At 51.7% G+C, this 25,232-nt stretch overlaps 8 protein-coding genes across 8 annotated transcripts; 5 read left to right on the top strand and 3 right to left on the bottom strand.

The window, feature by feature from the left end:
* The first annotated feature begins 81 nt into the window (after window positions 1-81).
* On the top strand, window positions 82-1,555 carry BDV14DRAFT_16313 (enoyl-[acyl-carrier-protein] reductase). The gene is made up of 2 exons (XM_073766981.1): window positions 82-367; window positions 433-1,555. The coding sequence occupies exons 1-2, from the start codon at window positions 141-143 to the stop codon at window positions 1,472-1,474; spliced, it is 1,269 nt and encodes a 422-aa protein (XP_073622156.1). The 5' UTR covers window positions 82-140; the 3' UTR covers window positions 1,475-1,555.
* BDV14DRAFT_16317 (metallophosphoesterase family protein) lies at window positions 1,556-3,682 on the bottom strand. Its single transcript, XM_073766986.1, has 2 exons — window positions 3,372-3,682; window positions 1,556-3,317 (listed from the first exon to the last, which is right to left on the bottom strand). Exons 1-2 carry the CDS (start codon window positions 3,542-3,544, stop codon window positions 1,637-1,639), a joined length of 1,854 nt encoding a protein of 617 aa, XP_073622155.1. The 5' UTR covers window positions 3,545-3,682; the 3' UTR covers window positions 1,556-1,636.
* Window positions 3,683-4,031: 349 nt separating this feature from the next.
* Window positions 4,032-5,687, top strand: BDV14DRAFT_185064 (pyruvate dehydrogenase (acetyl-transferring) subunit E1 beta). Its single transcript, XM_073770616.1, has 4 exons — window positions 4,032-4,411; window positions 4,483-4,606; window positions 4,671-4,957; window positions 5,013-5,687. Exons 1-4 carry the CDS (start codon window positions 4,170-4,172, stop codon window positions 5,482-5,484), a joined length of 1,125 nt encoding a protein of 374 aa, XP_073622154.1. The 5' UTR covers window positions 4,032-4,169; the 3' UTR covers window positions 5,485-5,687.
* Window positions 5,685-6,756, bottom strand: BDV14DRAFT_16283 (putative C2H2 finger domain protein). The gene is made up of 3 exons (XM_073766938.1): window positions 6,634-6,756; window positions 6,551-6,577; window positions 5,685-6,491 (listed from the first exon to the last, which is right to left on the bottom strand). The coding sequence occupies exons 1-3, from the start codon at window positions 6,640-6,642 to the stop codon at window positions 5,865-5,867; spliced, it is 663 nt and encodes a 220-aa protein (XP_073622153.1). The 5' UTR covers window positions 6,643-6,756; the 3' UTR covers window positions 5,685-5,864.
* A 296-nt stretch (window positions 6,757-7,052) lies between these two features.
* BDV14DRAFT_16297 (MCP1 family protein) lies at window positions 7,053-8,278 on the top strand. Its single transcript, XM_073766959.1, has 2 exons — window positions 7,053-7,346; window positions 7,407-8,278. Exons 1-2 carry the CDS (start codon window positions 7,151-7,153, stop codon window positions 8,195-8,197), a joined length of 987 nt encoding a protein of 328 aa, XP_073622152.1. The 5' UTR covers window positions 7,053-7,150; the 3' UTR covers window positions 8,198-8,278.
* Window positions 8,279-8,374: 96 nt separating this feature from the next.
* On the top strand, window positions 8,375-11,068 carry BDV14DRAFT_185060 (tRNA (guanine26-N2)-dimethyltransferase). The gene has a single exon (XM_073770615.1). The coding sequence runs from the start codon at window positions 8,481-8,483 to the stop codon at window positions 10,764-10,766; it is 2,286 nt and encodes a 761-aa protein (XP_073622151.1). The 5' UTR covers window positions 8,375-8,480; the 3' UTR covers window positions 10,767-11,068.
* Window positions 11,069-11,180: 112 nt separating this feature from the next.
* On the bottom strand, window positions 11,181-16,886 carry BDV14DRAFT_205906 (trifunctional fatty acid synthase subunit FAS2; the record flags this gene model as incomplete). The annotated part of the gene is made up of 3 exons (XM_073774816.1): window positions 11,181-11,291; window positions 11,353-16,298; window positions 16,361-16,886. 3 exons carry the CDS (start codon window positions 16,884-16,886, stop codon window positions 11,181-11,183), a joined length of 5,583 nt encoding a protein of 1,860 aa, XP_073622150.1.
* Window positions 16,887-18,290: 1,404 nt separating this feature from the next.
* On the top strand, window positions 18,291-25,164 carry BDV14DRAFT_16115 (tetrafunctional fatty acid synthase subunit FAS1). The gene is made up of 3 exons (XM_073766765.1): window positions 18,291-18,338; window positions 18,458-24,312; window positions 24,375-25,164. The coding sequence occupies exons 2-3, from the start codon at window positions 18,523-18,525 to the stop codon at window positions 24,858-24,860; spliced, it is 6,276 nt and encodes a 2,091-aa protein (XP_073622149.1). The 5' UTR covers window positions 18,291-18,338; window positions 18,458-18,522; the 3' UTR covers window positions 24,861-25,164.
* Window positions 25,165-25,232: the final 68 nt, after the last annotated feature.

Here is a 25,232-nt window from a genome sequence, read left to right as displayed (position 1 = left end):
TAGACGGGTTTACTTTGGAGCTTCCATCGGCCCGAGGTCGCAAACGACGTCATCCGGCAATCGCATTCTTCAATTTAATTCTAGCTGCAGCTTCTCATCCTAATTTCATTTCCACAACCACCAAGCTAACAGCAGCAATCATGTTCTCCCGCTGCGCTGCACGAACCGCAACGGCAAGGTCGGCGGTCCCGGCGTCCTTCCAGAGCGCCCGCATTCCATCCTCCATCTCATCACTCATTGCGTGCCAAAGCCGCAGCTCAATCTCAAGCCCGCGAATTGATGGACGGAGATACATCACAGCATATGGTTACACACAGGCCAAGGCGCTTGTCTACTCCAAGTATGGAGAGCCAAAGGATGTTCTAAAGTGAGTGGCCCTCGATTGTGATTGCCAAATGTGGCACCAGATATTGACAATTGCGCTCCCCGCAGACTGCACAAGCACTCGATTTCCGCGCCCAACGGGACGCAGGTTAACCTTCGTCTCCTCGCTGCACCGCTGAACCCCGCAGACGTGAACCAGATTCAGGGAGTCTACCCCAGCAAACCCCCCTTTGAGACAAAGCTCGGCACAACAGACTCGGCCGCCATCGCCGGAAACGAGGGCGCTTTCGAAGTTATCTCTACCGGGTCGGAGGTCAAGGGTTTACAGAAGGGTGACTGGGTCATCATGAAGAAAACAGGCCAGGGAACCTGGCGCACACACGCACAGCTGGAGGAGTCGCAGTTGATCAAGATTGAAGATAAGACGGGTCTCAGCCCATTACAGGTCAGCACAATCAGTGTGAACCCGGTGACCGCGTACCGCATGATAAAAGACTTCTGCGACTGGGACTGGATGCGCGCTGGTGAGGAGTGGCTTATCCAGAACGGTGCGAACAGCGGTGTTGGTCGTGCTGCTATTCAGCTCGGACGTGAGTGGGGGATCAAGACGCTTAATGTTGTGCGTGAACGAAAGACACCAGAGGAAACGGAGAAGTTGAAGCAGGAGCTCAAGGATCTCGGTGCCACCGCGGTGGTCACCGAGGCTGAACTGCTCTCTGGTGAATTCAAGAACATTGTCAAGGAGTTGACTAAACAAGGTAAGGAGCCTATCCGACTGGCTTTGAACTGCGTCGGTGGTAAGAGCGCTACGGCTCTGGCAAAGGTAATGGCTCCAGGCTCACATATGGTTACATACGGAGCCATGTCGAAGCAGCCTGTTGCTCTGCCGTCGGGGCTTTTAATCTTCAAGAACCTCATCTTTGATGGGTTCTGGGTCAGTAGATGGGGTGATAGCAACCCGCAGCTCAAGGAGAACACGATCAAGGATATCCTACAATTAACCCGTGCAGGGAAATTCAAGGATATTCCCGTCGAGGAAGCCAAATGGAGTTGGGATACTGAGGGGCCCGAGCTTGCAGAGGCTGTGCAGGGGACTCTCGGTGGATACCGTGGTGGAAAGGGTCTGCTCAAGTTTCAAGGCGACGACTAAATAGTTTAATTGTACAATACGCAAACATCATATGAAGAAGATCTATGTCATTTTATATGTCTGTATAAGCTACATGACGCCACAAAGTCCAATTGGTCTAGTTTGATACATCTACTCAGCGGAAGCAGTCTCGTGAATTACTAACCAGTCAAGCATTTCTGGCTATGTATGGCAGCTCCAGTTGGCCTTCACCCAGTCTATAATGAGATCTGTGAAAGTTTTTCCAGGCATATAGACGTGACTCTCTCCGGGGACGTCAACGCCGAGACCGGCAAATTTGGCCGCCAAAGCCACATAGGGCTGTATGAAATCAATGTAGACGAGGTCAACCGTTTCTGGGGCAGCAGAACTGGTGTCAAGGGTCAAAGCGTCTATGCAGTTCGGTATTTGGTAAAAGTCGATATTGGAATGCACTGTATCATCGCCATCGGTTCCCATGTCATCTGCTGTGGTGTATCCGGGTATGACGGTGAGCTGAGGGTCAGCATTGCTAAACATGGGGCTCTGGTCGATGGGCGTATCGATCATCTGCCCACTACGGCGCATCCGACCACTGGCGGGCCCATGTACGTGAGCAGCTTGCTCTGGGGGCGCAAGGCTCCAGGGTACTGATCCAGGGACTTCTTGAGCGGCTGTGAGGATCTTTGGCTGTCTATTCAAAACATCCAACACTAGTCTCGCTTTGTCAAGCGGGACGTTCTTCAGATAGCGAAAGCCGCTGGTAAATGGTGACACAATGTATGCCGAATCACGGGTAAACTGCCCCTTGAAGAGATCAAACCGGATGGCGCCGGTATTGACTATAGCAAATGCTGGCTTTTCTGGTCGAGACTCATCACCTAACATGCTCGGAAGAACCTCCTTCTGCAGCCATGCGTAAATGCTGTCCTTGGCATTATAGGGTGATCGTGACATCCACAACGTCTCCGGGATGCAGCCATAGATCTCGTCCAAATCCAGAGCACTTCTAGATTTCTGTATCAGGTGAGATACATTGCGGCCATGCTCCGTGGGAAATGTAAGCTCATTGAGACCGGTATGGTGATGGAAAGAGTAAAGGTTGTTGTCGATATACCTTCTCTCGAAGGCCGGTGTTACTTGGTTTAATTGGAGCCCATTCTTCGCTGTAAAAAGACCATCAATAGACATGAAACCAATGGTTTCCATGAAACGGCCACTGGCCAGACCATAGGCATTTGAATCATATTGAGCACAATCTCGGATGTGATAGTGGCCACCGAAGAATTGAATAGGCGTATTTGGATGGATTGCCCGAATCGCTCTGAAGACAGCGTCGTATTCTGGCGACCTGACAGGTACATGGCCAACCACCAAGAACAAATCCACATCTCTGTCATGGATCGCTTCTTGAAACCAACTCTCCTTAACTGTTGCCTCCACCGGTTGGACAACGGTGTTGTTGTAGTTCATAGTGAAATCAAAAAGGAAGCCAAAGGAAACGATACGGATGCCCTGTTTCTCTGTGGTGAACTTCCTGAATCGTTGAGCCAGCGGCACGAGCTCTCCAGTTACCGGATGGTAGATGTTAATGTTGGACGCCAAATAATGAACCTGGAAGTTGGGGACCGTCGTCAAAAACTCGGCATCTGATGTCGTTTTCTTGTACAACTCATGATTGCCGGAGGACAAGACATCGATATGTTGTTGCCGTATTATTTCAGAGATGTATATGCCCCTGGGGACGGACGAATCATAGAGACCGTTGCCTTCTACTCTATCTCCAGTATCAATAACGAGTAGGTCCTGCCCACGAGATTCGGCTATCTCACGCATATGGGTAGCGAATGAGACATAGTCGCCCCAATCAGCCGAGTAAGACGGTCTGCAGGGCGTTTTTAGCTTCGAAGCACATCGATTCGAATATGGGTACGCTTACTCCTGCAGATGACCGGCCAGCCAGCCATGGGTATCTGTTGTATGTAGGAAGTTAAGTTGGCCCCATTTCAGATCACGTAACGGCGCTGCGATGGGATCTGGAGCGGAAGGCTGGATGGCTTGAGCTGCCGATAACAGCGAGAGAACGAGGAGAGCTTTGAGATTGAAAGCCATACTCGTTCACACTATAAAGAAGAATAGGAAGAGATTCGGAATGAAAGCATTGGCATTGTATTGGTAGAGTAATAGAACTTCGGACTCAAGCTTAGAATGAAGACAGAGCAGCTGACCTCGACTATGAGCGAGGACCTGAGGGCCTGCGGAGGGACCACTCCAGCTCCAGTCCAGTGCCAGTGGGTTTGAGCACATGGCCTTCACGTGATCTGTTGAAAGTAGATAAGCATGAAAGACACAACTGTTGAGGTCATTCTCAGACATGCGCGTTAATATGTAGAATAGAGTCTACGGAACTATAGAGTACTGAAATACTGAATAATTAATCAAGAGAATGGTCAAATGTTCTCCAATCACTGTACTTTGTAGCATGTCAGGTCAGCACTACTCTGTACAAGCCGGAGCAAGGATTGTCCGTTATCAGCAATGCAAGTGGACACGGAAGAAGTCGCCGGTGAACCCGAGCCTTAGTCAGCGCCTCCCAACACTCCGCTGCAGAGCTCTCACCAAAAAATCGCATCCCGAACGAGATCGGTAGCCCGGGTTTCTTTTTTTCGGCTGTTGATATCTGGAGTCTCTCTTTTGAATACCGTCCTCTGCGACCTTGCAACCCCCCACCCCAGCCATGGCTTCTCCTCGTCTTTTCCGACCCGCAGCTCGTCTGCTTTCTTCGCGCCTTTCCGCGCCCCGTCAGTTCCCTCAGACTGCCTGCACACCATCAATTCTGCGCTTCCGCGGATATGCCACAGAGAGCGGTCCCAAGGAGGTCACCGTACGAGATGCCCTGAACGAGGCTCTGGCCGAGGAGTTGGAGCGCAACCAGAAGACGTTCATTCTGGGTGAGGAGGTGGCACAGTACAACGGAGCGTATGACTTCACCTTCCCAACCGTCATCCATTGATTGCTGTATCGCGTCCTAACCGCCTGCGTTTCAACAGTTACAAGGTCACCAGGGGTCTCTTGGACCGCTTCGGCCCCAAGCGAGTTATCGACACACCCATCACGGAAGCCGGTTTCTGTGGTTTGGCTGTTGGAGCTGCCCTCGCTGGACTGCACCCCATTGTAAGTCTCGACCGTTTCAATGCGAGTTGAGGCGACCAGGAATTAACAGTCGCTTTGCGAATAGTGTGAATTCATGACCTTCAACTTCGCCATGCAGGCTATTGATCAGATTATCAACTCCGCCGCTAAAACACACTACATGTCTGGTGGTATCCAGCCTTGCAACGTTACCTTCCGTGGCCCCAACGGTTTCGCCGCCGGTGTTGCTGCTCAGCACTCTCAGGACTACTCTGCCTGGTACGGCAGCATTCCTGGTCTGAAGGTTGTCGCTCCCTGGAGTTCCGAGGACGCCAAGGGTCTGCTGAAGGCCGCTATCCGCGACCCCAACCCTGTCGTCGTTCTCGAGAACGAGTACGCATTTCCCAGAGGTTATAAACACTATAGACACAAGACTAATCGTAGCTAGGCTTCTCTACGGTCAGTCCTTCCAGATGAGCGAGGCTGCTCAGAAGGATGACTTCGTCCTCCCCATCGGCAAGGCCAAGATCGAACGCCCCGGAAAGGATCTCACCATCGTTACCCTCTCCCGTTGCGTCGGACAGTCTCTCACTGCCGCTGCTGAGCTCAAGCAGAAGTACGGTGTCGAGGCTGAGGTTATCAACCTCCGATCCGTCAAGCCTCTTGACGTCGAGACCATCATCGCTTCCCTCAAGAAGACCGGCCGCCTGATGTGCGTTGAGTCCGGTTTCCCCATGTTCGGTGTCAGCTCCGAGATCCTCGCTCTGTCCATGGAGTACGGTTTTGACTACTTGACCGCCCCCGCCGTTCGTGTCACTGGTGCTGAGGTGCCTACTCCCTACGCTGCTGGTCTTGAGGCCATGAGCTTCCCCCAGGAAGACACCATTGTCGGCCAGGCCGCCAAGCTTCTCCGTCTGTAAATTCACCATGCGTGAGTAGTTAGGTGGGGCGAGGGAGAGCCTCGCAGCGTAATGCGTCTTTACGCCGTACCCTATTGTTGTTGCGGTCTTCTTTCCTAGCTTGAACAGCTTCATGATTTCTGTACTATTACCTTCAGCACCATTTAGACCAAAATCGCGAGCATACCATTACAGAAAACGTGCACTTTTCAGGAGTAGATTTAAATCTCCTTCAATGCTAGCATACCAAAACTGAACGCCATTATTCATACACCAAGTTTGCGCCGACCAGGGCGCGTTTGTCCCTCTACCAACAAATCTCTAATTTTAAAATGCCAAGTCGTAGGCCTTGATAGCCGGCTATGGTTCTTCACAGGCTTCTCAAAGTACTCAAAGGCTTATTATGCCACGGGAGCCGGGGCGTGGGCGTGGGCGTGATGTTCCCCGGCACACCCAGCGAAGCAATCTGTTGGCCTCCGCGGATTATAATACCCGCCCATGTAGTCCGATGTATACTCGTCGTCCGTATCGCTCTCACCCGGCTCACGCACAAGACCAGAGGTCTTATTGGATGTAGGACGAGCAGCATCACTCGCCCGCTCCGCAACCGGTACACTATCCCCCTCGTCCTCGTCATCCCCTAATACATTCTTCTTCGTCGGCGCCGCAGGAGCAGTCGGACCCTTGACGGCAGTGAACGAGCTCTTGAATCCTCCCTTCTTGAGCCCTCCTCCGCCGCCGCCGCCTTTGCCGCCTTTGGCGTCACCGGCCCCTCCAGCACCAGGCTCATTCGCTGCCTTGGTGGTCTCAATAACCCTTAATCCTGCCTCCGCATCGGCCTTCTTCTCGGCTCGCCTGGCGCGTTCCGCTGCATTTGGGTCGCGCGAGAGCTGTTTTAGGTCTTGGAGGCGCTTGCGGTGCTGGTGGTCGTAGGAGCCGATGTGCGCTTCGTATTCGGGGTGCCGTGAGTATGATTTGTTGCAGAGGGTGCAGGTGAAGGAGCTTAGGGCTGAGCGTGCAGATTCGGTCTGTGGAAAGCATTAAATTTCGGAATCGCGGGTGAAGGAAGAGGCATGGGTTGTCGTACCTTAGGAGCCGGGTTTGTAAAGCCTCGCTGTGCGAGCAGAATGTTAGAAGAGAGGTCAGCTGGAACTTGAAATGCGCACTCACTGGACCCATTCTGGACTGTCCGCCACTTATGCTGCAGCTTTGATTGATGTAAGTCAAGATGGCGCATGGAGCTCGCTAGCGCACTCAAAGCTTCCGTGCCGCAGAGCGCATCCCGCGCCGACTGCAGGTAATGGAGCGGACGTTTCTGTCCGACTGCAAGCTACCGCTCGGAGTTGTCAGTCGAGAGTTGAATGTATAGTTGTAACAGATATGGTTGGGCGGTGCGCTGAAGGTCATGCTAACACAATCGGGGAACATCCGGCGTGCCTTGGCCAACGCTCTCGAGCCCGATTGTTGGGTCGGTTGGTCCCTCTTTGGTAGAGAACCAATAGGGCGGAGGTAAAAATAATGACCCCCGAGGATCCCCAAAGCTCCGCAAGAAATTAAACGCTGCGAATTTATTGTTGAGAACATCTCGCTTGTCGTTTGAATTTTGTTCTTGTTTCCGTTCACTCTCTACGGTTGCGTTGCTGTTTTTGATCTCTCGAGAGCGCATCTTCGCTACAGAACCGCCGTAATGGCGCCTCACGACGAAACGGCCGTTCCGACGCGCGATGACATTGATACGAAATCGATCTTGTCTATGCAAGAATTGGACCCTTCCCCGGTCGACGAAACCTTCCCCGACAGTTCCTCAGATGTATTCGTCCCTAGATATCAGCCTCCATCCAGCACGCAGATAGGTATCCGCGGGCGAAATTGGGACTCCTGGTGTAAGCTCTCAGCTGTTACAGCCCATTCAAACACCCAATAGCTAATCTGTGAACCACCAGTGTCCGCGCTACAGAAATACTCGACGTACCCGCCTACCGTGTTCACCGTGCTACATTTCGCAAACACCTCCCTGATCCCCATCGCGACCCGGTCGGTTTCTGAGAGCGATAACTACCTCCTCCTCACAAGGCCAATTTACCAGTCTCCGGGATTCGAACACCTCATCTTGACCGTACCGATCCTCACCCATATTGCCTCTGGAATCGCACTCCGTAATATTCGCTCTTCCCGTCGCGCGCGGCTCTATGGCGCCGAGACAAGAGGTCAAAGATACTCGCTTAGCTTCTGGCCCCGGATGAGCTTGCAAGCACGATTGGGATATGCGTTTGTGCCCATGCTAGCGACACATGCGCTCGTCAACCGTATCGTCCCGGTGATGGTGGATGGAGGAAGCTCCAGTATTAGTCTAAGCTATGTCGCGCATGGGATAGCTCGCAGCCGCGTGTTTTGGGTCACTTATTACCACATTTTTGTATTCGTAGGGGTATACCATATTCTTGGTGGTTTGGCATCTTGGATGGGCTGGAGGATTACCACTGCTCAGACGACACGAGCTGACAGAAGCAAGGGCTCGCTTGGACGTGACTTGGGGTATACCGAGAGTGAACAGCACATCCAAAGGCGGAAGCGCATGTGGTGGAACTTCAACAAGATTGCTACTCTTGGAGCATGCGTTTGGCTTGCGGGTGCGCTTTGGATCGTCGGCAATGGTGGAGAGGGCTCGGGCTGGGAGGCCAAAGGGTGGAATGAGATATATAGTCAAGTACCTATCATTGGAAGCTGGTTATAAGCGGGGAGGCAGGGTCGAGCGCATGTTGATATAGCGAAATAGACGATAGTACATGATAATCATAATGCTAATAGACTTGTGGAACGACTCCAATAAGACGTCCGGTGTGCGTATGTTCAGAATGGTGCATACTACTGTAGAGGGGCTCTAATAAGGTGTCTTGGCACTCCGTGCTCCGGACATTTTCCGCTTTCTTCGAAAAAATTATCCACCACGACAATGCGCCGGCCAACAGCTTGATCTCTCAATTTGTTCTCGGCTGCAATTGAACAAGCCGAGCTCCATGAGACCGGCCCAGAGGATCTATCGCACCCTCGCCAATTGTTTTACCTCGAAGTTCTCGAGTACAAAGCTCCGAGCCATAGATCTCTTGAAATACACCAGATCGCATTACCAGTTCCCTCTGAGTCGCCCCGCCTCTCACCGCGCGCCTTTCATAATGTCTTCGGGCAAGCAAGGGTCCCCGACCCCCGAGTCTGCCGGCCAGCTGGTGCAGCATGCCGGTAAAGAGTACCGAGTCATCAGAGAAGGACAAGCATACATCCTGAAGCCACCCGCCGAGACTGCAGCGACGGAAGCCACGCGCAGAGATCTCAAGCCCGAGGATGAGGACCAGACTGTCTTCTACAACCCTATTCAGCAGTTCAACCGCGATTTGACCGTTCTCGCTATCCGCGTATATGGAGAGCATGTGCTGTCGCGCGCGGATCAGAAGCGCGAGAAGCGGAAACTCATGGGTCAAGGGAAGGGGAGAAATAGAAAGAGAAAGCGAGACGATGAAGGAGGTGAGGAGGCTAAAGTACAGAGCAGCAAACAGGACACCGAGGTTGAAGAACCGAAAGAGGAAGACATCGAGATGTCGAATGCTCAACCTAAAACGGACCCCCCCACCACACCGTTCACGATTCTAGACGCTTTATCTGCATCTGGCTTGCGTGCGCTGAGATATGCGTCTGAGATACCTTTCGTCACCCGAGTCATTGCAAATGACCTGTCGAGCTCGGCCATCAATTCGATGAAGCAGAACATCGAGTATAACGGTCTAGAGAAGCTGATTCATCCGAACACTGGCGATGCTCGCATCTACATGTACAACCGGCTCAAGCCGCCCTCGAAGTCAAATCCAAAGGATGACACTAGCAAATTTGACGTTATCGATCTGGACCCCTATGGTACTGCCGCCCCGTTCCTCGATGCAGCTGTACAGGGTGTCAAGGACGATGGTCTTCTTTGCGTTACATGTACTGATGCAGGTGTCTGGGCATCAAATGGATACCCTGAGAAATGTTTCTCCTTGTACGGTGGTGTCCCAATGAAAGGAACAGCCTCTCACGAGGCTGGTCTGCGCCTCATCCTAAACAGCATCGCAGTATCTGCCGGGAAATATGGCCTTGCGATTGAACCCCTTCTCTCTCTCTCCATCGACTACTACGCGCGTGTATTCGTTCGCATCCATCGGTCTCCTGCCCAGGTAAAATACACCTCTGGCAACACGATGCTTGTCTACAACTGTGACTCAGGCTGCGGAGCATGGACGACCCAGCCATTGACACAAACCAAGACCAAGCTTGATAAGAAGGGAAGCCCGTTCTACCACTTCGGCTTTGCTCAAGCGCCAACTGCAGACCGGACTTGTGAGCATTGCGGCATGAAGACACATCTATCTGGTCCCATGTGGGCTGGTCCACTGCACAGCCCTCACTTCATCCAGAAGATCCTCGATCTCCTTCCTCAACTGGCCCGCGACGTTTACAACACGATCGACAGAGTCGAAGGCATGTTGACCACGGCGCTCGAAGAAGATCTCAGCCTCGACCTGTCTCCAGAAGAAGCTGCAAGTCAGTCACCCACAGTCGCTGCAGGCGCCGAAGCCGCCTCAACGCCAGCAGAGGCAGAATCAGAATCATCCCAACACATCATCCCCCGTGCAGACCCCGCTGCTCGCGAACCAAACCCCTTCTACTTCAGTCTCTCTAATATCTCAAAAGCCCTTCATACAACTACTGTTCCCTACGAAGCGTTCCGCGGTGCCATCCGCCACCTGGGCTACCGGTGCACCCGCAGCCACACGAAACCCAACACTGTCCGTACCGATGCGCCTTGGGCCGTCGTCTGGGAAATCATGCGCGAATGGGTGCGACAGAAGCAACCGGTCAAGGAGGGATCCATCAAACCCGGGACTGCAGCGGCCGGTCTCATGGCTAAGAGTCGAGAGAAGATCAATAAAGGAGATGACAATACGCAACTAGCTCAACTGAAAAAGGACCTTTTTGCCGCCGCTGAAAGCGGCAAGGATATCTCTGATATCGTTACCAAAGTCGAAGCTGCTCTGTATCGCTCCGGATCCAAGGCGAATCCTCCAGCGGACAGTAAGGCGGATGCCTCACAGGTTAAGAATGGGCCTCAGGCTGCTCATGCACATCGCGGTAGTCCGGTCACTTCTGATCTCGAGATTATATTCGACGAGTCTCTTGGGCGGCAGGCACAGCGCCGGAAGCGGCTTGTCAGGTACCAGGTCAATCCGAGAGCGAACTGGGGTCCTTTGAGCCGGGCGTCGGGGCATTCATAAGTGGCCATCTCTACATCATTATGTGGCATTAATCGAGCGAGTATTCTTGAATCTGAAACTTCTCTCTGTAATGGTTTAGGATTCTGTCTAGCGCGCCATAGAAATGTATATGTATCTGAACGGGACGTAGCGCAATGGCCAAATCGTACTCATGTTGCACCACAGCAGTATAGTCCATCCTAGTCAGGCTGATCATGCGCTTAGTAAATTAATCGTCGGGACTAGAAGATGCATTGGCAGGCAGAGGCACTGCTTTCCTTACGTTGAAGCGAGTGGCAGCTACAGAAAAGGCAGAATGAAAAGCCACATTGTTGGATCTGGAAATTTAACAAACGTATGCATTAATTGCGTCAATGGAATCTATATGCTGCGTACAGGATCGAATACTTTGGATCATACTAATCGCAAACCACTTTAGAATTGCGAGATAGCGACAGCAACCGCTTGCGTGTCATCGTGGCTGATGCTGACACTGATTTGCTTGACACCGGCCTCCTTAGCAGCTTCAGCCGCGGCACCATGAAGCTATAAATCTGTTAGCGCATTGTGACTCTTGATGGTGGACGATATAAACTGGCAATCTTACCTTGACGGTGGGCGCGCCGTTGGTGTCGTTTTCGATTTCGATGTCCTTCAGCGGAGCCCCGGCACCCTTGCTGGAGACACCCAACGACTTGAAAACAGCCTCCTTGGCGCTCCATCTTCCAGCGAAGGATGACTGGACGGAAGGAGCACTTTGGCAGTATTGTTGTTCACTGGTTGTGAAGTTCCTTTCGAGGAAAGTCTCATTGGTAATGTCGATGCTGTCGATGCTCTCGACGTCAACGCCAACCTTCGAGTTCTCAGCAGAGTGGGCCTTAGCTAAAGACTCAATCACAGCCTTGGTATTTTCAGCTCCCTTGTCCGCGGCGGCTGGGGGCTTAGCGGGATATTTCAGCTCGGACGTCTTCTTGTCTGCGGTGACACGATAATCGGGGTTAAGGAACACCTTGCTCTGAAGTTCATCCTCGTAAGGCGCCTTGTTCTTTGCAACAAAGATGCTGTTGTTGACCAAGCCATTGTGGAAGAATCGGTAAGCCTTCTTTTGTCTGGTTTCAACCTTCGCCTTGTAGGCGTTGAACTGCGCGCGGTCAAGAGTAGCGTATAGGTATTTGGGATGGATACCGATAACCTGAGCACCCTTCTGACCAAACCCGAAGGAAGTCACGGAGAAAGCCTTGATACCATCCGTCTGAATACTGCGGCTGGGGTACACAATGTAGTCAAACTTCTCCATGACCTTGTCGACATTGTCAGCGTTCCGGTTGCCCGGGACCAAGCCGCTATCCAGGACCTGCAGACATCCGTTGAACATCCAAGCACCAGCAGCACCCTTTGGATGACCAGTAAGATACTTCTGGAAGATACCAAGGAGGGCATTGCCCTTCTTGCGACCGAGGTGCTTCATCTGTTGGCAGATAACATCCGACTCATTTTTGTCATTCGCGACAGTCGAGGTACCGTGGAAAGAGGCAACACCGATGTCGTCCACTGTCAGACCCCATGTGGCAAGGGCACCGCGTAGCGGAGCAATACGCGAGTCTTGCTTCCAGAAGTTGTTACCAAGACTGAACTGCGCATCCTTCTCCTGCCGGATGGCCTCACGGTTGATATGTTGCGCTCGCTCTTGCATGTATTCTGTGGCATCAAATGTCTCAGAGCCCTGGGCCTTCATAGCCTCAGCCTCCTCCTGAAGGTACAACAACTCTGACTCCTGCCACTCCCTGATCTGCTTCTTGCGCAGTTCGAGCTGCCTGCGGCGGTACTTGATGTCAAGAAGGGGCGACGGGAATTTGCCGGGGTTTTCGCGCGCTGTGGTGAGGACACCCTGACCAGGCGCGGGCACAGAGCGGCCAATCTTATCGGTTGCAGTCGTGGTAAGGGCGACAATTCCGTAGATTGGGACACCCATGTCGAGAGCCAGCTGTGCGCTCATGAGAAGCTGCATACCACATCCTTGAGATTCCATGAAGCCTGCACGAGTGGTGGTTGTGGGCCTTGACATCTCCTGGGGTGTACGGCCGTGGGCGAATTCATCCTCGGCATTGCTAGTAGCTTTCATGTTCGCGAATTCATAAGAGCCTTCTTCCTGGAAATCGTCGAAACCACCAACGAAACAGACACGTGCCTTGCCCTCCACAATGGTTTCGTAACCAATATCGACAGACTCAACAGCGGTAGCGCAAGCACCGACAGGTGTCTTAATGGGACCGGTCGAAGATAGGAGCAACATGTTTACCCAAGCGCTCATTGTGTTGATGAAAGACTCCTGCAAGATATCCTTCTGAAGAGGCTTGTCCAGATAGCGATCTTTGTACATGCCTCGTAGGGCATGCGTACCTCCGATACCAGATCCAATGCAGTTGCCGACTTCAGACAAGTGAACATACTTGTAGAACTCGTAAGGATCCGTAACACCGGCAGAAAGCATGGTCTCAGCAGTACAAACAAGGACAAAGAGCGTCACTGGGTCAACTTGTTCGATAATGTCGTCGGGTATACCGTACCGTTTGGCGTCCCAGCCAGTAGGGATCTGACCAGCAACCAGGCGGTCGAACTGAAGAGCCTTCGGAATAAGAAGGGTAGCACCCTTCTTGAGGCGGACGGTAAACTCCCCAGAGTCAGGAAGCTCAAAGATCTCAACCTTGTCGCCATGCTCCCTCTTGAACTCTTCAGCAGTCTCCTTAGAAGCCTCGAAGGGTTCGAGATTCTCTTCAATGACGATCTCTTGAAGCAGTTGCTTCTTCTTGGGATCGTAGCCCTTGAAAAGCTCAGGTTCGATAAGCCGGATTCCTGAATGCTCAAGGATGAATTTCTCATATTTGGCCTTGACGTCTTTGTCGTCCACTGGCTCGCCAGTCTTCGCATCAACCCAGCCAGAGTAGGACTTGCCCTTGATAGGTCCATTGTGGTGTTTGATGAGACCCATGATCCATGCCATTTCTACGCAACCTTCGAGAGAGAATTTGCCGTGCGCTTCCATTTCCCAACGTGTCCGAGAGTTACCCCACGGTCCGACTTCAGAGAAACCAGTAACAACAACAACCTTATCCAGATTGACCATACCCTTGAGTGCCTCGTTGTGGGGTTGAATCTCATCTTTCCAACTTGGCAGGTTCGGAAACTGGAACTTGATGTTGGCACGCGGCTCTGCGATCACCTTCTTGTAAAGGACCTCGCTATCCTCTCCGTTCACAACCTTGTTCTCAATTGCAGTTTCTTTGATGACAGCTCTGCGGACATCGCTTGTTTCCATGATTTCTGTCCGCAGTCTGGTCATAAGATCCTTCAAGTCAGGAATGAACTGAAGCCCTCCGTTAAGATCTGCGAACACTGGGTCGAGTTGGCAAAGGTTCACGATGGCGGGTGCCATGAGGCCAAGCAGGTTGAAAGCCATCTCTTGCTGCGAGAAGGTGCGCACACCTAGCTTTTCAACACCCTCCGCAACCATGTTGTTTCCGCTCATCAAACCGGTGCCACGAGTCCAACCAATGACTGCACCACAGATGGTAAGGTAATTGCTCCAGTTCTCGGAATACCAGCGGTTGAAGAGTGTCTCGAGTGCAAGTTTTGATTCGGAATATAGACCGTCATTTCCGAAAGTGCCATGGTTGGGTGACAAAGGAAGAATCACCTGGGCTGGGCGCGTTTCAAAACCGTTGGACTGCTTTTGTACCTTGACGCTGCCCAAAAGTCGAAGGAGGTTAGTCAACATAATGCGGTGAGCGAGCTCCGACTTGGAATCGATTGAATCGATCTCCCGACCATTCTCCGGAATAGCAGCAAAAGGCACGATGAAGTCAAGATCCCAGCCCAGACCCTTCTTCGTGTCATAAATGTAATTGACCAAGGCCTCGACGTCCTGCTTGCTGCCTTGATTGAAAGGCACGACGACAAGTTGCGAGCCACGCGCACCATATCGCGCGTACATGGCTTGGTAGTACTCAGTGACTTCGCGAGAGTATCGGCTGGTCGTGACGATGACTTTAGCGCCACCGCTGATTAAGCCCTGAAGAACTTCAGCTCCAATGGAACCAGCACCAGCACCAGTCATTAAAACGTTCTTGCCAGAGAATGTGAGACCAGAGCGGGCAGCGGACTCCATAACATCAAGATAAACACCAGTCAGCTTCTTGCTATAATCCCAGCCATGCTCGCTCTTCTTCTTCAGATGCAAGAATGGAATCGTTTCCACCTTTCCGGAGCGAGGACTTCCGTTGCGCACAGAGCCATTGCGACCAGGCCTCTTGGCATTGCCGTTCTCCTGCGGCATGATCTGGTTCTCATTCATACTGAGTGCCCTGACGACCTCCTTGTAAAGCGCGTTGAATTGCAGCTGCGAGGATTTGGACAGTCGGTGTTGTCTCCTAATGAGTTTGTAGACGCTCCTCAGATCGTTCTGCACCTTGGCCCGGTTGCTGTATTCGGAAATGGGGCCACCTTCCGCCATCTGCTTAACATAATGTTCCAACTTCCGAGCACTAGCTCGAGGAACCTCTTGATATTCGATCGTTCCGCGGGAATCAATCGTTGTCTGAGGCCCCGTAGGAACAGCAACATCCTTGTAAACCGGAGATACACCGAGCACCTCCTTGCAGTTCTCGATCAGCTGCTCACCAAGTTCCTTGGCGAGTTGATAGGTTTCACCGCGATCAGTCGGGCAGTTATCGATGTGATATTGCATGAATTCAAGGAGAAGGGGGTTAGAGCGGTTCATGATGCGGATACACTGGCTCACGATCTCGCGGTCAACAACCTGGAGCCTGCCGAAGATGATATCGTAGTACATGCTCAACGCATCTTGACGAGCCCAATTCCAAGAGGAATCGTAGACACGAGCTTTGAGGGAGTCGAAGGATGGCTCAATGCCCGAGGCATAGAAATCACCGTGCTCTGCTTGCCATAAGTCGAGCTGCGCCTGAAGAGCTTTCTGGGATTCTTGGGAGGTGACAAAGGCTTTTTGACCAGCGCGAAGATCCATCTTCAGGTACCGTGCAATGATCTCAAGCTGTTGCTTGAAAAGGGCACGCTGATCCTTTGTCAAGGCATCGATAGCGGCAGGGTCCATGAGCATGCCTCCAGCACCCGATCCGCTATCAGCGGAAGCAGTCGGGGCAGAAAGACTGATGCCTGCATTAGCAGCGTATTTATTGGCGACATCATCGAGGAATGCCTTGGCGTCGGCTTCGGAACCGAGACGAGACGCAGGCTCCATGGTGAGAGCGAGAAGCAGCACACCATCCTGTCGGCCGGATGCCAAGCCCCATCGAGTCTCCAAATATTTGCGCACGGCCGTGATATTGAAACCACCAGGCATCTTGGATGACACCAAGCGCGCAATGAGCGAGGAGGACTGTTTTCCCAGCTGACCGTTGAATGTGGCTTGCATTGAAGCACCTAGCTCATCCAAAGGAGTGTCCTCTGGTTTCTCCGGCGTAGATCCGAATTCCTTGCCTAGGTCTCCAAGAATCTCATTCTGCAGCGTAGATTTTCCTGCACGACACTGTTAGTACGATACACCCCGAAGTAAATGAGCTCGATGCTGAACGACATACCTCCAACCAAATCCTTGATAGCCTTGTTCAGAGGGATATCCGATAGCGTCTTCTTCAGTTTCTGGGCCACCAGTGTTCTTACAACATCCAGAGCTGACACGGGAGCATCCTCTACGGCAGCGGCTGGTCCAGCGCTCGGAGCTGGAGCTGCAGGGGCCGGAGCTGCCGCCGCCGCGGCAGCGGGGGCAGCAGACGTTGAGGGGGCGGCGGCGGCTTCGGGTGCAGCCTCAGGCTCTTCTTCCACAGGATCAACATCGTAATAGATCTCCTTTACATCCTTGTTGTAACAAAGTATTTGACGTTGCACAGACGTGGCGGCATCATACGCTTCGTACTTAGAAGCAAGGGTTCGTCTCGCCATCCCGCCCAAAGTGTCTGCGGGACCGATTTCGACAATACGTTCTGTTCGCTTCTCTGCAAGTACAACATCTTGTGTCTCAATCCACCTTACTGGAGACGCAAACTGGTAGGCCAGAAGCTCTACTAGTAAGGTGTGAGCCAGCTCTTGTTCAATTTCGGGACGCATTTTGAAGTGTATGTATCAATCGCACTGATGGAGTAGTCGAGGTTTCGTGATCGACGCTCTGAATCAAGAAGGTAAGATGGAGAATTGGCCTCGACCTGGGCAATTTATTAGCACAAATCCCGATCCATGCATGCGGGTCAATGTTCTACCTGGGCAAAACAAGTGACTCGCCAATGGCTCGCTACAACACTAGGGGCGTACTCACGATGCTCTTCTGATAATCTCACAGCATGGGACGAGTAAGTGCGAGGAGGTATTCAGAGACGGGGGAATGTAGAATGATAAGATCGTCCAAGAAAATGCAAGGTATTAGTAGTAGTAGTAGTAGTAGTAGAGATAGCGTAAAAAGGTGAACAAGAAAGAAGTGTGGAGGAATTGGAAATGAAGAAAGAGGGTGCAACAGAAGAGTACACAGAAGAAAGACAGTCCAACCAAGGAGATCAGAAGCTATAGCAAGGACGACCGTCTGGCAAGCTTTTGATGGGTGTTGTTGGGGCGAGCGCGGCCTCAGATAATAATTTCGCTAGCTCGGGTCCGAGAAAATCGAGACTAGAGCGGCGAGGACTCGGGCCAACTGGACTTGACTCGGTGGATGGTTGAGACTTCAACCCAGAGTTTGTAATTTTTCCTGCGCTTTCCTTAGCTGGTTCCTTAGCTGTAATCCCAATGCGGTTAGCCTGTAATGCTCATACGTTCATTCCGCTGCAGTTGAAGTCGAATTGAGTTGCAAGACGTCTCCGGTCAAGTAAAGATTCAATACTTTAATCTTATCTCTCTTGTAATCTGGAGAGTTAGGCTGAGCCTGGGGATAAACTCTGGAGTTTGCGAAGAGCAGGGTTTGTACCAGGCGGGTGAAGGTTTAATATACTGCCACTGCTTCACTTTCACACCACTCTTCATGTGGGAGGATAAAATGAGGTCAGCCATGATATTATGAGTCCAGTTGATTCTGACTGTTACCAGTGAATAATGTCTCACTGGTGCATACTCTGGGTATAGTATATAATCTGTCTATAGTAGCATGCTTACCTCGAGTATAGAGCTGTACTGTCATCCCGTTACATTAACGGTCCAGCCCAACCGTTTTGTGGCCTTTGGGGCAGATCCATAATCCGCCATACCCAATTAAGAGATTTCTTGTTCAACCAGTGCGCTCCCACGGAGATTCTGGCCCGTCTGACTGGTTCAACATTACAAAACTTTATATGGACGCCAGGCACTCTGCAGCTGCTCGGCACGTCTTGTTCGGCTCCCCGATATTTTTTTCCTCCGTTAGGAGCTACCACTTGAAGCCATCAGTCTCCAGGGCCCTTTCTCTTCCTCTCCCTTCTTCGTGCCCGTCCTTTTGTTCTTCTCTCTAGACTCTTTTTATTCGCCCTATTTTTGTTCGATTTCCTCTCTGTCATCTCACTGAACGTCTTTTCGGCTCAAATAATTTACTCTTAATAATAGGTAAGGAATTACTCTCGACTGCTGGCCATGCCCCGCTGCTTTCATTACTCGATTCGATGTCGTTCGCGAATAATTGAATGCAATTGTTGAGATTGGCATAGTTCGCTAACCCGTCACAGATTCTTCCAGCCTGCTTCGATTTGATTTGTAACGACAAGAAAAGCGCAGACCACACGACATCAAGATGTACGGAACTTCAACCGGCCCTCAGACTGGCATCAACACACCTCGCTCATCTCAGTCATTGAGACCTCTGATCTTATCCCATGGATCGCTCGAATTCTCCTTCCTTGTGCCAACATCTCTTCACTTCCAGGCGTCGCAGTTGAAAGACACCTTCACAGCCTCACTTCCCGAGCCCACGGACGAACTTGCTCAAGACGATGAGCCCTCTTCAGTAGAGGAGCTTGTAGCTCGCTACATTGGTCATGTCGCTGCTGAGATTGATGAGGGTGAGGATGATGCACAGGGGACAAACCAGGATGTCCTCAAGCTGGCCCTCAACGAGTTTGAGCGTGCTTTCATGCGGGGAAATGATGTTCATGCGGTTGCCGCCACTCTCCCAGGAATCACAGCCAAGAAGGCTCTGGTTGTTCAAGCCTACTATGCTGGGCGAGCAGCTGCTGGCAGGCCCACCAAACCCTACGATTCCGCGCTCTTCAGGGCTGCTTCGGATGAGAAGGCGAGTATCTATTCCGTCTTCGGAGGCCAAGGAAACATTGAAGAATACTTCGATGAACTGAGAGAAGTCTACAACACTTACCCTTCCTTCGTGGAGGACCTGATATCCTCATCCGCGGAGTTGTTGCAGTCTCTTTCCCGCGAGCCAGATGCCAACAAACTTTATCCGAAGGGCCTCAATGTTATGCAATGGCTCCAACAACCGGACACTCAGCCCGACGTTGACTATCTCGTGTCCGCGCCTGTGAGTCTGCCATTGATTGGGTTGGTACAGCTGGCACACTTTGCGGTCACTTGCAGAGTACTCGGCAAGGAGCCAGGTGATATCCTTGAGCGGTTTAGTGGGACCACAGGCCACTCTCAGGGTATTGTTACTGCTGCAGCAATTGCCACAGCAACAACCTGGGAAAGCTTCCAGAAGGCTGCTGCAAATGCATTGACTATGCTCTTTTGGATCGGTCTGCGGAGCCAGCAAGCCTATCCTCGGACATCCATTGCCCCATCCGTACTGCAGGACTCAGTCGAGAATGGAGAAGGGACTCCCACGCCTATGCTGTCAATTCGTGATCTTCCGAGATCTGCCGTACAAGAGCATATTGACATGACCAACCAGCATCTTCCCGAGGATCGACACATCTCTATTTCACTGGTCAACAGCGCCCGCAATTTCGTTGTTACTGGACCGCCACTCTCACTTTACGGTCTCAACCTTCGTCTTCGTAAGGTGAAGTCTCCCACAGGCTTGGATCAGAACCGTGTGCCGTTCACTCAGCGCAAAGTACGCTTTGTTAATCGCTTTCTGCCAATTACGGCTCCTTTCCACAGTCAATATCTGTACTCAGCGTTCGACCGTATTATGGAAGATCTGGAAGAGGTCGATATCTCGCCAAAGTCTCTCACAATTCCAGTCTTTGGCACCAAAACCGGCGGTGATCTCAGAGAGATCAGCGATGCTAGTGTTGTCCCTGCACTCGTTCGAATGATCACACATGATACCGTGAACTGGGAGCAAGCAACTGGTTTTCCTAAAGCAACTCACATCATTGATTTTGGTCCTGGAGGCATCTCAGGCCTTGGAGTGCTTACCAACCGCAACAAGGACGGCACCGGCGTCCGTGTGATACTCGCAGGGGCTATGGATGGTACCAACGCGGAGGTTGGCTACAAGCCGGAACTGTTTGACCGCGATGAGCATTCAGTCAAATACGCCATTGACTGGGTCAAGGAATATGGACCTCGTCTGATGAAGAACGCTACCGGTCAAACTTTCGTTGACACGAAGATGAGCCGGCTTTTGGGTATCCCTCCTATCATGGTCGCTGGTATGACTCCGACTACCGTTCCCTGGGACTTCGTCGCCGCAACCATGAATGCAGGATATCACATTGAACTTGCTGGTGGTGGCTACTACAACGCCAAAACCATGACAGAGGCAATCAACAAGATCGAGAAAGTAATTCCCCCAGGCCGCGGTATCACTGTTAACCTAATCTACGTGAACCCACGCGCTATGGGCTGGCAGATTCCGCTCATCGGCAAGCTCAGAGCTGATGGCGTGCCAATCGAAGGTCTTACTATCGGTGCCGGTGTGCCATCCATCGAAGTGGCCAATGAGTACATTGAAACTCTTGGTATCAAGCACATCGCATTCAAACCTGGTTCAGTGGACGCCATTCAGCAGGTCATTAACATTGCCAAGGCCAACCCCAAGTTCCCTGTCATTCTGCAATGGACCGGTGGCCGTGGCGGTGGCCACCATTCCTTCGAGGATTTCCATCAGCCTATCTTGCAGATGTACAGTCGTATTCGACGCCACGACAACATCATTCTCGTTGCTGGCAGCGGCTTTGGTGGTTCTGAAGACACTTACCCGTATATTTCCGGCAACTGGTCTTCGCGCTTCGGTTACCCCCCGATGCCTTTCGATGGAACCCTGTTCGGTAGTAGAATGATGATCGCCAAAGAAGCTCACACATCGAAGAATGCTAAGCAGGCGATTGCGGACGCTCCTGGTCTTGACGACCATCAATGGGAGAACACTTACAAGGGCGCAGCTGGGGGGGTGGTTACTGTTCTATCTGAGATGGGAGAACCGATCCACAAGCTCGCTACTCGTGGTGTTCTGTTCTGGCACGAGATGGACCAGAAGATTTTCAAATTGGACAAGGCAAAACGTGTGCCGGAGCTGAAGAAGCAAAGGAATTACATTATCAAGAAGCTCAATGATGACTTCCAGAAGGTGTGGTTCGGCCGCAACGCGGCTGGTGAAACGGTTGACTTGGAAGATATGACGTACGCGGAGGTTGCGCACCGCATGGTCGACCTTATGTACGTCAAGCACGAAAGCAGATGGATCGACAACTCCTTGAAGAAGCTCACCGGCGATTTCATCCGTCGGGTCGAAGAACGCTTCACTACTGTTGAAGGACGCACATCGCTTCTCCAGAACTACTCTGAGCTCGACGTTCCTTATCCCGCTGTCGACAACATTCTCGCAGCTTATCCCGAAGCGGCCGTCCAGCTCATCAACGCCCAGGATGTTCAGCATTTCCTCCTTCTTTGCCAGCGTCGCGGACAAAAGCCTGTGCCGTTTGTTCCTTCCCTGGACGAGAACTTCGAGTACTGGTTCAAGAAGGATTCGCTTTGGCAAAGCGAAGACTTGGAGGCCGTCGTAGGTCAAGACGTCGAAAGGACTTGTATCCTACAAGGTCCTATGGCTGCCAAGTTTTCGACTGTCATTGATGAACCCGTTGCCGATATCCTGAACTCTGTTCACCAGGGACACATCGACAGCCTGGTCAAGGATGTGTACAATGGCGATGAGAAATCCATTCCAGTCACCGAATACTTTGGAGGGCGGTTAAGTGATACTCAAGGGGAAACTGAGATCGACGGCCTGACGATTTCTGAAGACACCAACAAGGTTAGCTACCGCTTGTCCTCCTCTGCGGCAGACCTACCTGAATCGAACCGCTGGTGCCGTCTTCTTGCCGGTCGTTCGTATTCGTGGAGACACGCTCTGTTCTCGGCAGATGTCTTTGTTCAAGGTCACCGCTTCCAAATCAACCCTGTCAAACGAATCATCTCGCCAACCCCCGGCATGTACGTTGAGATCCTCAATCCTGAGGATCCTGCCAAAACAGCAATCAGCGTTCGGGAACCCTACCAGTCTGGCAAACTCGTCAAGACGGTGGATGTCAAGTACAATGAGAAGAACCAAATCAGTCTTACTTTGTATGAGGGAAGAACCGCTGAGAACGGCGTTGTTCCCTTGACTTTCCTTTTCACTTACCACCCTGATGCTGGTTATGCTCCTATCAGAGAGGTTATGGACACCCGCAACGACCGCATCAAAGAGTTCTACTACCGTATCTGGTTCGGCAACAAGGATGTTCCTTTCGACACACCAACGACAGCCACATTCAGCGGAGGTCGTGAGACCATTACGTCGCAAGCAGTGGCTGATTTTGTTCACGCTGTGGGCAACACTGGAGAGGCTTTTGTTGAACGCCCGGGCAAGGAAGTCTTCGCTCCCATGGACTTTGCTATCGTGGCTGGGTGGAAAGCCATCACTAAGCCTATCTTTCCTCGCACTATTGATGGAGATCTGCTGAAATTGGTGCATTTGTCCAATGGATTCAGGATGGTACCTGGCGCTCAACCGCTCAAGGTTGGTGATGTTCTGGACACTGCTGCACAGATTAATTCTATCGTAAACGAAGATTCCGGGAAGATTGTTGAAGTCTGCGGTACGATCAAAAGAAACGGCGAGGCAATCATGCATGTCACCAGTCAATTCTTGTACCGCGGAGCCTACACGGACTTCGAGAACACGTTCCAGCGCAAAGATGAAGTTCCCATGCAGGTTCACCTTGCCTCCAGTCGTGATGTGGCTATTCTTCGTTCTAAAGAGTGGTTCCGTCTTGACACGGATGATGTCGAGCTACTGGGTCAAACATTGACGTTCCGTCTTCAGAGTCTAATTCGCTTCAAGAACAAGAGCGTTTTCAGCCAAGTCCAGACAATGGGTCAGGTTCTTCTCGAGCTCCCCACTAAGGAAATCATCCAGGTGGCATCCGTGGATTATGAGGCCGGGACTTCCCACGGTAATCCGGTTATCGATTATCTTCAGCGGAACGGAACTTCGATTGAGCAGCCTGTTTACTTCGAAAACCCCATCCCTCTCAGCGGCAAAACACCTTTGGTTCTCCGTGCTCCTGCATCTAACGAGACATACGCTCGGGTGTCAGGCGACTACAACCCCATTCACGTCTCAAGGGTGTTCTCTAGCTACGCAAACCTGCCGGGTACCATCACCCATGGAATGTACACAAGCGCTGCTGTTCGCAGCCTCGTCGAAACCTGGGCCGCCGAAAACAACATTGGCCGAGTTAGGGGCTTCCACGTATCTCTTGTTGACATGGTTCTACCCAACGATCTTATCACTGTTAGGTTGCAACATGTTGGTATGATTGCCGGCCGCAAGATCATCAAGGTCGAGGCCAGCAACAAAGAGACAGAGGACAAAGTCCTCTTGGGTGAGGCCGAAGTTGAGCAGCCCGTCACTGCCTATGTCTTCACCGGCCAAGGCTCCCAAGAGCAGGGAATGGGTATGGAGCTCTACGCTACCAGCCCCGTTGCCAAGGAAGTTTGGGACCGTGCAGACCGTCACTTTATTGAGAATTACGGTCTATCAATCATTGACATTGTCAAGAACAACCCGAAGGAACTCACTGTCTACTTCGGTGGACCACGTGGCAAAGCCATTCGTCAAAACTACATGTCCATGACTTTCGAAACTGTCAACGCCGATGGGTCCATCAAGTCCGAGAAAATCTTCAAGGAGATCGACGAGAGCACGGCATCCTACACGTACCGCTCCCCGACGGGTCTTCTATCGGCCACACAATTCACGCAGCCAGCCTTGACCTTAATGGAGAAGGCAAGCTTCGAAGATATGCGTTCGAAGGGTCTTGTTCAGAGAGATAGCAGCTTCGCCGGTCATTCCTTGGGCGAGTATTCTGCTCTGGCTGCCCTTGCCGATGTCATGCCAATTGAAAGTCTAGTCTCGGTCGTTTTCTACCGTGGTCTGACAATGCAAGTGGCTGTGGAGCGTGATGAGCAAGGTCGCTCAAACTACTCCATGTGCGCTGTAAACCCCAGTCGAATCTCCAAGACCTTCAACGAACAGGCTCTGCAGTATGTTGTTGGTAATATCTCGGAGCAAACCGGCTGGCTATTGGAGATTGTCAACTACAATGTCGCAAACATGCAGTATGTTGCGGCTGGTGATGTAAGTTCCCGTTCTAACTGTCCTTCGTCTACAGCAGCTTTGGTATTCTAACAAACTCATAGCTTCGTGCACTCGACTGTCTCACGAATTTGCTCAACTACCTCAAGGCGCAGAACATCGACATCCCGGCGCTTATGCAAAGCATGTCTCTGGAGGATGTCAAGGCTCACCTTGTTAGCATCATCCATGAGTGCGTAAAGCAAACTGAGGCAAAGCCCAAGCCCATCAACCTCGAGCGTGGCTTTGCTACAATCCCCCTCAAGGGTATCGATGTGCCCTTCCACAGCACCTTCCTTCGCTCTGGTGTTAAGCCTTTCCGGTCGTTCTTGCTTAAGAAGATCAACAAGACCACCATCGACCCCAGCAAACTCGTCGGCAAGTACATTCCCAATGTGACAGCCCGACCATTCGAAATCACCAAGGAGTACTTTGAGGATGTGTATCGACTCACAAACTCTCCCAGGATTGCCCATATCCTGGCGAACTGGGAAAAGTATGAAGAGGGAAATGAAGGCACATCACGCACTGGAAGTGCTGCCACGGCTTGAGAGCTTGGGAGCCGAGAGGTGGATTCGTTCATATTTACGTGTTAGCTCTAGTCTGATCATTTCTTTTGGCGCTGAGGGCTTTGTCATCGTGTCTTTTATTGTTTGTAGAACCTGTTCCGCCTTTTTTTCATGGTACAGATAGTATTCACGATCAGGCCTATTCCATAAAGCCCAATGCTCCTCATCATGCTCAAATCACTTTGATCAGTAAAATTTACAGTTTTTTACAGGTGTCTGGTGCAGTTTGACGTTGGAAGCGCTCAACATAAATAGGAAATCTCAGCAGTCATTCCAGGTTATGTTTCAGTATGTTCTCGACGGCAAGATCGTGGTATAGTACCTGAAATCGTAACATATTGCAAAGCTCCTCTC

The sequence above is a fragment of the Aspergillus stella-maris genome, assembly GCF_047715825.1.
Source record: "Aspergillus stella-maris strain CBS 113639 unplaced genomic scaffold BDV14scaffold_110, whole genome shotgun sequence".
NCBI lineage: Eukaryota > Fungi > Ascomycota > Eurotiomycetes > Eurotiales > Aspergillaceae > Aspergillus > Aspergillus stella-maris.
This window is presented reverse-complemented; position numbering and strand designations above follow the sequence as displayed.